Source organism: Bactrocera dorsalis, chromosome 5 (genome assembly GCF_023373825.1).
Source record: "Bactrocera dorsalis isolate Fly_Bdor chromosome 5, ASM2337382v1, whole genome shotgun sequence".
NCBI classification, from domain to species: Eukaryota; Metazoa; Arthropoda; class Insecta; order Diptera; family Tephritidae; genus Bactrocera; species Bactrocera dorsalis.
The window spans coordinates 33583890-33598469 of NC_064307.1; the positions used below are offsets into that span (position 1 = coordinate 33583890).

Genomic DNA, 14580 nt, shown 5'->3' on the forward strand with positions numbered 1-14580 from the left:
CGCTACCGACGAAGCTTATCAAATTGAAGCGAGCTATTGCCGAAAAAAACTCAGAACTCACGAGCAGTCAGAGAGAGATACTGGCTACAACTTCAAGGCATGCGACATGCTAAGCTGCTAATGGGGGATTACAACCTCAGCAGGTTTAAATGTGTAATTAATCTCCCAAGGGACAAATTCAGACCACTTGTCGCATTCTACACTGACCACTCAAGCACTTATACAACATAGACCTAGCTTCTTGCGTAAATTGCCGGTTATGTGACAGAAAGTCTGAAATACTAGAATACTTGCTAATCGACATGGCAGTCTGCAAACGCAGGTCGAAGGTCCCTTGATCCATGTTTCGAAATAGGGATCACATCGCTTCACTAGCACCCAGCAGTATATTGGACTTTTTCAATATGCTGGGGCTAGCAGAGTATTTGTGATTTAGGAGAGGGCACAATAGACCTAAGGTCGCGGTGCATTATCTATTTATCAATCTAATCTAATCTCACATGTTGTCGAGGTATGCTATAGTAGTCTGACATCTATGGTTCCGACTAATGAGCAGCCTCTCATCCTGTTCATCATTTATACATTTTTAATAGGTTTCCTTCTGGGTGTTACAAAATTCGTGACATACTCAATATGTATACCCTATTCAGCCTAAGATTATCGAAGCTGTAATAATTATCGGCCCTCTAAATTACATACCGGATGCCTGCAGCACAACGGTATCTAAAAGTTTAAGTATGTGCAACTTAAGCTGCCACATATGGATTCAAAGATATACCAAACTATTTGCACAGGCTTCTCTTGATATTTGTCCTGCTGTCTACTGCTCTTGAATATCCTGCCGCCAGTCAAATTATATAACATGTGTATGTTTGCATGTGTGTGTGCAGTGTAATTATAGAACAGCTTTTTCGCGAGTAAGTTGAGTAAATGTTTTACTTTTTAATTAAATTACTTTGCTTGCGAAAACTTTTCTCAGACTTCTTACTATTTACTCAAGCATTTCGTTACAATTCCCGAACAACTTCTGTCAACTGCTGGCAGAAGTGATCTTTTTACGTACACATCTTTGTTCTTTTTTGGCTTTTTTGCGCGGCAAAAGTTTTCCTACATTTTGCGCACATTTACGGCATTGAAAGGTTGAAAATTCGCCGTATTCATCATTGTCGTTTCATTTAACGGTGACAATGATTATGTCGATTTAAATCCGAAATGAGTTTATACCGCTCAAAGCAAACAAACGAACTCGGTAGCTGTCACTGGCATTTTTCAACTGCTCGTCTGCTTGTGTCACTAGTTTTCGTATTTGTATAGATTTTTGTGTATTTTGCAAAACTTTATTATTATTTCCGTTTTCAAGAAAAATACAGACAGTCGGCTTTACGCTCGAAATGGCAAACTGACTGGGCAAATGAAGTTCTGAAATTTTGTATTTGAAAACTTTTTCACAATTGCATTCCTGTATTTATATTAATAGCACGAAATTATTTGCACTCAAAAATCAAATACACGTATTTTTATTTATATTCGACTATATATACATAATACTACTACTACTTTTGTTTGTTTTGACTTTGCAGCGCTACTCACCATCGGGCAACTCGTAAAGTTTTCTCGGCAACGGCGCAAAGTAGGGATGTTGCAGCGCTTCTTCAGCTCCTATTCTTTGTTCTGGATTTAATTGCAGGAAGGCATTCGCTATCGTCTCACCATCAACGATATCATATAGTCTAGGAAAGTTGTGACCTAGTTTACGGGGTCGATAAAAACCTGCGTGGGGAGAAAAGATAGAATGCATGCAAACATTCAATTATTAATACATATAAATTATATTTTATTTATATGATATATATTTATGATAATCTTTTTTAATATATGTAGAATAGACCAATTCCATGGATAGAAAAACAGACAAAAAGGTTCCACCCTAATACACACAAGTAACCGAGATTTAAATATGTTTCTTGCCAAAAGAGACTGAGCTTTTTCACGGTTGAATCGAAGTAACGAGAGAGTAGAAAAGAGGGGTAGGAAGTAGAGTTTTCTGTTGGGAGCTCTCGATCTATTATAATTTTTGGCTACCAGACCAAAGTAGCTGTTGTTTGCTTTTCATTGGGATTGATTTCAACGTGGTAGGTTCCAAAACCCAGCGCACAACTCACGAGGCGAGTAGTTTAAAGCGTTATACACATTTATATACATATGTAGCTTGTTTCAAGACCCACGCAATTAGACTTCGGCGAACCCTTGAACCGAATATGTCGCAGTGGCTTCGTTGAAGCTTTCTCTGATTTAGCCGTGATCTCAGGCTCCGCACGGGTTAACTAGTTATTACGTCATACACAAGGGTTACTCACGTTTTCAGACTGCATGGGCGCAAGAGAGGGAATTGGGTATAGTCCTATAACTATAACTGCTAAAAGCATAGAATAATGAACAGAAGAAACGACGGTGCGCTGTTGGTAACGCGGCTAGAACTGCGTTGTATATGCCAGTAAAGATAGAAGTGGATGGACTGCTCCAAAATGGAGCTTCCTTCAGAGAGGTATGCATTGTTTGCACCGATAGCCAAGTGACCGATAACTCCTGACTAGTCAAGGAGTAGCTCACTAGCATCAAGTTTCTTCCGTATTAGACTTTGTTAAAATAAAATAAGCCGCCATTTTAAGCACATAAGGTTTCGTCGATTAAGCATAATCGGATGATGAAAGAACCAACAGTTGTTTAACTGAGATCCATTGATAAGGATCAGCTCTACGATCTCACGCAACCTAGTAAAAGGTACAATTCGCTCAACAGCTGGTTCTACGTTACCGGAAGTGACCCATATTTTATCCGGCCAAGGGTTATTATTTCGAACATCTAACCCCGTTGAGATCGGTAAGCCTTAGAGTAAGAGATCTGGTAGTACGTAATATACTAACATAATTTTTATGAAGCTATCGAAAGGAAAAAAAATTATTACTATTTTTAATATCCTACATCCAAAAGAATCCAATGTCAGATTAGAGTCCTCTGTTTTCATTTTGAAAGAATATTACTGAATTGAAGCAAGATCCTAAGAGCTCCCAAGAGGAGCAGCGAACCAAACTATTTATAGAGATCAGAATAAATTATATCCAACATTGTTCTGAGATAAGGATCATAATTCCGCGGACTGAATGCTATTCTCTATAGTCCTAGGAGGCTTATGAAATTGAATCTTATGAATTGACAAAGCCTGGAATGCATAAAAAGTCTGCTATAAAAGATTATAATCTGCTATAAACGGCTATATTAAGGAGTTTGGAGTACCAATTATAGGTAAACTGGAAACTATTGTAAAACCGATATTGATCGAAACCGACTATTTATTGAAAGTAAAAATAATTTTCGAATTTTTTCTAATTTTTTTTTATTAATTTTACTCCTTTTAAAGCTGCATGTGAAATGTGTGCCTATTATAGCAACAAACCAAACATTATCATTAAATATACCAAGGTACATAAAACTACCAGCCGTATTACCTGAGCTTTATTAGAATGTAAAACAATAACGTCCAACTTTGTTGCGCAACAACTTTTCACAATGTGCTATGTATATATTTTCCATTTTTCTTTTTTTATTTTTCTGTCATTAACTTACCTAACTTATGCGGTTTATAACCAGGAAAATGTGTCACACCCGGCCACGTCTCCTCGGTGGGTGTGCCGAGCAATTTAAATATTTTATCCAGTTGATCATATGTATCACGTATGCCGGGGAATGTTGGCATGCCAGTGACCATTTCCACGAATATACAGCCGACACCCCACATGTCCAGCGATGTCGAGTATTCAGTGCTACCAAGCAGAACATCTAGAAAGAGACAGAAGAATATGCGAATACATATGTATACGAATAAATATATTCATTTAAAATTGTATGTATATAAAATGTATGAACTAAAGAAAAGTTGTGATGACTTTCATTTGAGTGGTGAGCTCAACGACAGAGTTAAATTTAAAGCTTTCTAAGCCACACAATTCAAGATTAAAAATTAACAGACACAGCAAAAACCAACAAAAAAAAAAAAACGAAAAATACACACAAATGAAAAACTCAGTGTGTGCTACACATCTCTCATGAAATGAAAAGCTCAACCAGTTGACAACTGGCATAGCTGAGCGTTGAGAGGTTGCATGGTACAAGTATTAAACTATCAAAAGATAAGCAAGCGTGCACTTTGGACTTAATTTAAAGTCCAGCATTACAATAGCGATGCCTGACCTGACCTAACGATACGAGCGTTCATGTAAAAATACGGGTATATAGGTATATGTATAAATTTGCATATTTTGTATGTGTACAACGCTGCGTATGAGTAACCGACAGATTTAAAAAAGAAAAAAGGTAACAGAATGACATATGCATATACATACATATACTACTATGGGCAAAAATCAGTAAGACTTTTTAATTCTAATTTCGCGCAAAAATTCATTCGTCGAAATATTTTTGTTCCTTGGTTGGTATCACTGTCAGAGGTACAAAAATTTAGTGAATAATTTCAGACGCAAAATCCCAAGCAGAAATTCATAATTCAACAAGAAAAAAGAAAACAACGCAGTTGAAAAGTAAAGCGATGTCGTACAACAAAAACAACTAACGAATATTCTTTTTGCTATTTTGCTCTTTCTGCGAACAAAAGAAGAAGCTAGATTAAAAAGCCAAGGAAACTCCATATTTCTCCATATTTCCGGCTAGACTACCAACAGGGAAATAGCCAGCTACTCCCACAAGAACTGACCAACCGCACATAACCGACAGGTGTACACACACACACACACTCACATTTAGAACGTACTATATCTGGCTTCAAATCTACTTTGCATATGTATATGTAATATCACAAAAAAGTATAGGAAATATTCGCAAAGTAAATTAAGGCAGACAGGATATTGATTTGCACACAGTAAAGCCGATTGATGGCTACGCTAAGGACCTTGCATAACTGCAGATAGACGGTCAATAACAACTTTTTGACCTGTTAGACACAGCAAAGTATGCAAAAATGAACCGATGCCGTGCAAAGCACAAAAAGTTCACAGCAACACAAAAAGCGTTCGCATTGCGGCCGCTTCAAAGTCCACAGACAGCTGAGTGATTTGGTAGCCAAAGCAATGAGTAAGTGGAATAAAGAGAAAATGGATAATCAAATAGAAAATTGGAAATTTGAATTTTGCAAACTTCGCAATAAACCGAAAATATCGTTTTATCTGACCGCATAATGAACTCTCGTTGAACTGCTAGACGTCTCATCATCTTTTCATTTAAGCCTTAATGAGCACAAATTGTTCGCAGCCGAAGGCGATTATATACTACACTTGGCATTGTGTGATTTTACACGTAGAATTTAGCATACTTACATACTAACATACATTTGTGCATATAGACATGCGCTAAAGCTTTAAAATATCGTAATTTTGAATGAGAGAATATATGTTGATTCGAATATGTTAATATAAATATATGTATAGTATAGGTATATGTACATGTTGCAGTTTAAACAGTTAAATATGATTCCAATAGATCAAAAATTTTTTGGCCTAACCGAGAGATAACGTCTAAAACAAACTTTAACTAGCTTTAGCTAGAATAAGCTGTCAAGGTTTCATAACATTGCAACATTGATCTATCAAAAAATGGCTATTGAAAAAGTACATTAAAAGAAGCTTTTTTGGTTCAATTTCAGAATTAATTATATCGTGGTTATTATGAAAGAAAACTATCGTATTTCTATACATATAACTTAAACAAAAATTTCATTTTGAAGTAGTTTTTGAAACAGACATAGGCACATCAATATTCCCAAGTTAGGTACAGATAAAAACTGAAGCCTAGGTTAACCTCAAGAAACGTATCATCCCAGATGTACACGTAAGTCACCTGATCATTAGGGATATTGTCCCAACAGTCTTGGCCCCTACTCCTAACCCTATCATCTAGAAGCCTCTTGCTCCCCTTTCCACATCATCATCGGAAATACAGTCATAACACAGCAGCAATAACATGACACTCACAAACCTCTTCTTAACCTGAATGCAATACATTCTGTATGACAAAAAATTTGATTCGTATGCGTTGATACGGTGTGACATACAGGCAAACATGCATGCATCATGCAATGTTGCACAGAGAGGAGTTTTCAACAACCTGAGGCCGTCTTCGCTGATTCCTACCATATTGCGACTCCACAGGTGGCAAAATACCACAAATAAGCCACGATATATGGTGCGAATTGCACGGCGTCTGAGGCCTCAATTACTCCGCAAAATGCGTCGTAATTTGCCAGAGTCGTGTCAAGCTGTCATTACTATTTTCGTTCAGTATTATTTCGCATTTCATCATGGAATTGCCAAAATGTTACAACTAAGCAAAAAAACATCAAGATAAGGAAAAAAATTTAAAAGGTCATAAAAAAACTGACACATACGACCGCCAAACCCTTTGGGGGTTTTAATATACTGACCTAGTACCATCACCCTGACTTGGAATTTCTTACCCCCCAGACAATAATCCCAAAAATGTTCCACAGTGTTATTGGATAATATTCGAGAAAATATAACAGCAGTGTAGCTGAGAGTGTACACGTAGACCGTGAAGAGTCAACTCGGACTGACCTATTAGCGCATCTTACGTCGAAATCTTAAATAGAAAGCATTCAAAAAACAACTTGTGTAAGAACTGAAGCCGCTGGACCTTCTCAAGCAACAAGATGAGGCGAATTGAAATCCCAGTGACCGTTTGTCTGTTCGTGTATGCCTCTATGCAAGCGATAACTTGAATAAAAGTTCAGATATGTAATGAATCTTGGTACACGTATTCCTTGGCAAATAAGTGAATACGAGTTCGTAGATGGGCTAAATTGGACCACTGCCAATCCTTCAAAACGTCATTAAAGGAAAACCTATAAAGTGCCATAACTAAGCTCTAAATTAAGATATAAAACTGTAATTTGGCACAGACATATCACACCATTGGGCTATATTTTTTAATGGGCGTGATTTCACATACTAACGGGTTTAACCTACATATCTAAAACCATATCAAATATCCAAATTCTTCCGGAATTTAAGTAGCCGAACCCGTAAAATGGATGAAATCCCTCGTAATGTACAAAACAAAACACGCTGTTCTTTGAATTTCAAAATTAAATTTTTAACGTTGGTTCGGTATAATGTAACGAATAAATTTTGAAATTGTAGCATAAAGTCTGGTTCATTTTTGTATTAGTAGTTAAATGTACTTACATATTAACGGCAACGCAAAAATGTAATAGTTATCAGGGGTTCTAACCGAAAGGACTAAGGACATGTCGCTGTTGGATCGACCATTTTTTATGCGGTGAATTTCATATGTGAGAACCTAGACAAATGTTTTTCAGTTTTCAAATTCATTTTTATTGGTCACACCCTATCAAGTGGAGAGCAAAGACCGCCAGCTAACAAGTTTTGTAACCTGCAATTCGAATTCCATTGAATCGGCAGCCATAAAAAAGTACGGTTTCCACTATTCCTGTAACTTTATACTAAAGTAATCCATTACGATGAATTTCGGTTTTTAATAATAATCTTTAATTGAAGAAAGAGTAAACTTTCTTTTGTTCTATCCATCTGAAGGCGAGCTAAAGTGAGAAGGCGCAGCCTCTCACCCCAAAGTGCTGCCAATAAAAAGAACAAAACAGCCTCGGATGTGAAAGAGTTAACCTACTTAAAGTAAAAAAATGGGGAATAACGAATTGTCAAAGGCATATTACAATTATAATTCATAAACGGCGAATTCTATTGGATTATGCTTTTGTTGGTCTTATGGTCAGTCGTTCTGCGTAGTCTAAGAGGGCAAATTTTCGACTAAGAATACACTTTTTCAAATCACAACAAATTTGAATAAGGAAATTTGATTTACTCTTTTTTTGTGTAAAACTCATAGATAAATGTCTCACATTAAAGCTGACAGAAAAAGTGGAAAGCAGTAATTAGAAACGTAAATATGTTTGCATGAAGTTTAGGCAGCAAAAAAACCGATCCTAATTTAATTATAGAAAACGCCCTTTGACAACCACAATGATGCTTACGCAGGAATTAAGCAACCAGCCAAACAACGGTAACGTAAAAGGTAATAGCAGAGATGAGACAGATTTCAAGGAGAAAGAAAGAGTTTTGTCATAGTAGCAGTAGCAGTACGTTGTTGAAGAAGTAGCAGGAGGAAGAGGAGGAAACAAAATATGCAGACAATTAATTATGCATACGAATGAGGCGAAGGAGATGCCAGAAACGTTGACTTTAACAAATGCGAACAAAGTAAAAGTTAACGAGAATTATAAATAGGTAAGACAAATGCTTTCTTTTCTCTCTCTCTCTTTAGCAGACAACTGCATAGATTAGTGTAAGTTGGTGTGTTGGCGGGTAGAAGCGAATTTTTTTAGGGCCTTTGTGGTCTAAAAGTATACTAATCTGTGTGCTGAACACTGAGCTTAGCGCTGATTTGATGCAACAAAGCGCTTGATAACAGAAAAGGAGCTCAAAAGCAAAGCGAACAAATTAAAAAAATATTAACTGTATTTTTACATGCAATCAAATAAGCTCTTCAAGTACAGTTACGTTGCAAGTGCGGTAGTCAAAGTATTTACGCATTTTTGATGCACGCCAGCCAATTAAAAGTTGAATATGCGAATATTTCAACTCGTGGGCACTCAATAAATAATTTTGAGTTTATTTTTTTCGGATGTACATATAACTGTACCTACATATTGTATTTACCATGTGTCATGTGCCGCGCTTAAGTTTTTTATAGCGAATTTTGTTGCATTCCGGACACTTCAACATTTTTGCTGGCTTCTCAATTACAGGTTCGAGTGCACTTGAATGCGTGTGACACCTGACACAGGCACAATTGGTGCATGCAACAACCTGCTGCTGTTGGTGATAATAATCACGTTGCATGTAGTGCTATTCGCGTGCGATCTGCGTCTATTGTTGCTAACAAAGGCCAAGTCAGCGGCGTGGGTTGTGTGCAACAAGAATGGCGATTTTATTCGTGAATATGAACACATACACATATTACCACTGGCAATGTAAACTATTCAATTTTAAGCCTTCCACTTACAGGAAGCCAGCATACACACACATATATATGTATCTAGCTGCACATGTATACCTCTGTGAGAATGTTTGGAGTACGGTGAAATGGGCTGCTGGCAGCGCCTTGCCCTTTGTTTGTGCTGACAATTGTTATTGTTGCAATATCAGTACTCAAAGGATGTTCGTTTTTGTTTGTGTGTGCATGTGTGTGGCTGGCTTTGTGATATGACAGCGACAATTGAAAGGAAGGACAATACCATATCTTGATTGCCATGCGTTTGACTTGCACTTTAACTAAAAACTATGCGCTGCCAAATCGATTTCGATACATGCGCTAACACACACACATATACATATATGTATATACATATATATACATACATATGTATGCACTTATATACATATACTTATACATATATGTCTCTACTTGCATACTTTCCGTTGTTGCAAAATAATCTCATTTATATACGTGCTTCAATTGGTTTACGTTAATTAATTTAAAACGAATTTCACACGTTAATTACCAAATAATTATGCATTTAATTAAGGTAGCAATTTATTTTGAATGGGTTATTGATAGATTTACAATTAAAAAAGTAATGGGCAGATAGACGAACTTGGCAAAATCTACTCAGTATCAAGAACAGAGCATACTCATGTAGAACACCCAAACGTGATCGAGTGACTGATGCCCAGAACGTACTGAAATGGATGGTACTCTTCTCCAGCCTGATAAATGGCAGTGATATAACTCTCGGAGAAAGCGAACCCGATTCCCCAATCAATGACGGTGAAGCAGACGTTCCTTTGCCCGACCATGAAGGAGTTCGAATAGCAAGTACCCGCCTGAAGAACAGCAAAGCGGCGGGAGCCAATGGATAGCCGGCCGAGCTATTCAAATACTAACGATTGGAAAGTGTGCTTTGCACAATCCACAAAAAGGGAGATTCCAGAATCTGCGCCAAGTACCGTCGGATAGGCCTCCTCAACATCGCATGTTCTATCGGGGGTACTTTGAGAAAGGTTAAAGCCCACCAAACTGATTGGACCTTATCAGTGTGACATTAGGCCTGGAAAAATAACAACTGACTAGATATTTACCATGTGCCAAATCTTGGAAAAGAGCCATGAAAAGAGGATCGACACACATCACCTCTTCGTCGATTTCAAAGGGACTTTCGGTAGCATGAAAAGGAGCTGCCTCTATATCGCTATGTCTGAATTTGGTATCCCCGCAAAACTGATAAGGCTGTGTTGATGTTGAACAATACCAAAAGCTCTGTCAGGAGCGGGAAAGACCTCTCCGAGCCGTTCGATACCAAACGAGGTTTTAGACAAGACGACTCCCTCTCAGGCGACTTCTTCAATAAAAAAAAAAATCGAGCTGGAAAACTTAATCAAGCGAGTACAATCTACTATAAGAGTGAACAGCTGCTGGCGTACGTAGATGACATTGATATAATTGGCCTCAACAACCCCGCCGTTAATTCTGCTTTCTTCACACTCGATAAAGAAGCGAAGCAAATGGGTATGGTAGTGATCGAAGGCAAGACAAAATATCTCCTGTAGATAATTTCGTCTATCTTGAAACCAGCATTAACAACAACAACATTGTCAGCCTCGAAATCAAACGCAGAATAACTCGTGCCAACAGATGCTACTTCGGACTGAGTAGTCGATTGAGAAATAAAATCCTCTCTCGACGAACAAAAACCAAACTCAACAAGTCACTCATCAATCTGCTATATGGTGCAGAGGCATAGACGATGAAAGCATCTAATGAGTCGACGTTACAAGTTTTCGAAAGAAAGGTTCTGCGGAAGATTTATGATCCGTTCCACATTGGCAACGGCGAGTACCATAGTCAATGTAACGATGAGCTGTACGAGATACACCACGACATTGACATAGTTCAGCGAATTAGGAGACAGCGACTACGTTGGCTAGATCACGTCGTCCGAATGGATGAAAATGCTCCGGCTCTGAGAGTGTTCGACGCAGTACCCGAAAGGGGAAGCAAAGGAAGAGAAAGGCCTCCACTCCTCTGGAGAAAGACTGAGCTATTTCCATTAATCTGAGCTATTTTAATTTTTTTGAAGGAAAATTCTTTTCCCAGGTGAGCCCTCTCTTTTTCCTTTGACAACTGTATGTGTATAACCACATAGTTTAATAGAATGTACTTGGTATTGACTATACTTATTCTTTAAAAAGCAATAATCTAGGAATTAAAGATTGTATACTTGTATAAATTAAAATTGCAATGCGTGACTCAGAAGAGAAAACCCAAAATAATTAACAATAATTGAATGACACATCTTCTAAACAACAGCTACTATCACTCTAATACTACAAATTATTAAATTCATTATCACAACGGAAAATGCACGTGCATATATTATCTAAAACCGGAAATCCCCATTAGTTTTGCAACACACGCTTATGCAAATTACACCACTGAAACCTGAAACCTCAAAACCCCACTATTTGTATAATATACCAAGGTACAACACTTGCGGATATAAAGCGCCTGTATTGTGTGAGTACTCACCTGGTGGACGGTACCATAACGTAACGACTTCATGCGAATACGTATGACTGGGAACACTTTTAGCGCGCGCCAAACCGAAATCCGCCAATTTCAATTCACCACAATCGCTTATCAATAAATTTTGCGGCTTAACATCACGATGCAGTACGCGCCGCTTATGGCAGTAGGAGAGACCACGCAGCAATTGAAACAGAAACAAGCGAACATTACGATGATCCAGACCGCCAGGATGCTTTTCCATGTACTGTGATAAGTCAGTATTCTGGAATATAAGTAAAATATGCACTTTTGGTAAAATAGCTCGAACATTTCAGCAAAATTTTCACGTACCACATATTCAAAAACGAACGTCAGCGTTTCCCGTGTGTGCACAATGTCATGCAACGTCACAATGTTTGAGTGTTTCAGTTCTTTCAGCAGCGAGGCTTCACGTATCGCGGTGAATGGGGCACCTTCCTCCTCTTGCAGTCTAATTTCTTTTAATGCAACACGTTGATGAGTTAAACTGTAATTACAACAAAAAATACACGCATATTAATATAAAATTTCTGAAGGAGGAGAAAAAAAAGTAGACACATTTATAGTATGTATTTCTCAAGATCATTTTTTTATATTAAAAAAAAGAAGTTAAAATCTTAAGTGAGCTTACTGACCGGCTATCATGTTATACTGTCTTTGGCAGATAAAGGTTCAGTTTAAGTTGAGGTGAAGTATTCGTCATACCGAACGTCAACGAGTTTTGCGAACTATAAGAGTGGCATACAATATTGATACTTCGTCCAGTACCCTGAACTGTGAAGCTCCTATATATCGAGGACGAGTTCTGGGTAATGCTGGATAGAAGCATAGTACATAGATGTTCCAGCGTCTCTTTTATGCCTATTTCTCTGTACTTTGTATCGTCATTACTCATACCCATTCGGCTCTCATGTCATGCCAGTAGGTTATGATCAGTCATTAGGCCAACAACCGCCCTGCAGACTTTTCGAGATCGTCTGAAAACAAAGCGAACGGGGTTTCCTTCGGGGTTTTTACACAGGATATTGGCGATCTGACATGTCATTAAGGCGATGAAGTCAAAATTTTACATCAAAATATCAATACACAATTTTTTTTACACTCTCAAACATTTCTAATAGAGCTTGAGGGAAATATGATTTGCTCTTTTTTACTCACAGCCTAAACTGGGAGAGTGAAACATTTTTTAAGATATCCAGATTGACGTTACTTCTTAAAAAAGATCATGGAATTACTGCAGTGAAAAATTAGAATAGTAAAACTAATATTTCCAAAATCAAGGTGGCTAGTCTGTAGAATAGCCGCAAGAACTTCCCACAAATTTCATTTGAACAGGCACTCAGAAGTAAAACTAAGCTACACGCCACAAAACCGAGCAGAAAATTATTTTGGTCACAGAAGTCGAAGAGAATTTCGAAAGCTAGACGAGGGGCGCAACATTGTGCGGTGAAATGTCACATAAAGAGACGACGAAAGTAAGACAGACAGCCATCAAAGCGACGAAATGTCAAGCCAAATGAAGTATCCTCGCATTGAGTGGCGCGTAAATGTGAATTAAAGCCGAAAACCAGTGAAATTCGTGCGTTCCCTGCTATTTACACTGAAAATGTATATGAATGTGGGCCAACAACAAATGACGCATAAAAGAGCAACAAGCAAAGCTTCACCACACCGCCATTTGCGACTTTTACTGCCATAAAAGAAGCAAACATTGGTCGTAAAAGCGAGCAAGGCGACCTTCGAGTTGCTCGACGTAAAGTGTTTTCTCCGACGTTTTACGAAGAATTTACTTTAAGTGTTGCCACGTGAAGTATTTTAGCGAGCTGAGAAGATGAGACCAGACGACTGTGTCACTAACGAAATGGCACACCTTGATGCCTCACCTCACCTTAAAGCTTTACTGGGTTAGTTTATTTGCAAGCATGGGTGTTGGTTTTCTTATATGCCTTGCTCCTACACAATTTGTTGTGATATTTAGTTATGGCTAAGGTGTCAAATTAGGTTAAATTAAATTGTAGGAGGAAAAAAAATACATGAATTCAAGCCGAACGATGTATGACATTGATGGTTGAGATGTGCAGGAAAGGTATATTGAATATAGGCAGTGAAAAATTAAAGAAAAATGGACGAGAGAGGGGACGTCTACCTACTTTGAAGAAAAGTGTCTGCTTTGGGAAATTATCTGGCAGAAAAATGTTATATAATAATAATTGATAAGACTAGAGTATGTCGTCCGACAAAAATTCTAGCTTCCAAAAACCATGAAATCAGAGAGGGGAGAGAGTTTCAATAAAAGGGATGTTTCAGACCTATACTTTGGCAAATTGTTACAACTGAGTATAATAGTTTTATTCACCTAACGGCTGGTTGCAACACGTACTTAAGACAAATAGAGATAGATATAGAATTAGGTAAGTAGAGTGGCCGTCTAACGATGCACCTAGGTTTTAAGGGGTCAGCAGGGTAATCTGGCCTGTTTTTGACATTTTTTTCACAGAAATTTTTATTGTATAATGGGACTTTCTGGACATATCATGAGGTATATCGTGCAGTGTATAAACACTTTTTTTCGGAATTTTTTGATGACATCTGACGGAGAAATGGCTGGGTGAATGAGATGCGTTTTTTGCAAAAACAAAAAAAAAAAAATTGAAAAAAGATTACCCATTAAGGGAGGCCTACTGTGATACAACCGGCACTGAAATTTTCTTATTTTACTGTCTTCTCCTTGAACCAAACTGTGGTTCTCTAGAAGTTCATCGGTACAAAAATTTTTATCCGTGTAATGTCGTCAAAAAATCCTTGACCGATAGCTCCGATTATTTTCTTATAAAAAGCCTTCAAACGTCTTTATAGTCTCCTCTTCTTCTATCTCTTGAGAGCCTCTACAATAACTATTATATAGTGTTCTCA

The 14580-nt window shown here is 37.7% G+C and overlaps 1 protein-coding gene across 3 annotated transcripts in view; it reads right to left on the minus strand.

Annotated features, from left to right (window-relative positions):
• LOC105227140 (cyclin-dependent kinase 14) overlaps nucleotides 1-14580 on the minus strand; it is a 335072-nt gene that overhangs the window by 15010 nt on the left and 305482 nt on the right. For all 3 annotated transcript variants that reach the window (XR_003845847.2, XM_011206351.4, XM_011206350.4), the window contains 4 exons: nucleotides 11980-12154; nucleotides 11650-11911; nucleotides 3625-3837; nucleotides 1591-1770 (listed from right to left, as the gene is read on the minus strand). Coding sequence is in view for 2 of the 3 variants with exons in the window: in XM_011206351.4 (XP_011204653.1) it covers nucleotides 1591-1770; nucleotides 3625-3837; nucleotides 11650-11911; nucleotides 11980-12154 (830 nt within the window). In the remaining variant the exon portion in view is untranslated. The remainder of the gene's footprint in view (nucleotides 1-1590; nucleotides 1771-3624; nucleotides 3838-11649; nucleotides 11912-11979; nucleotides 12155-14580) is intronic.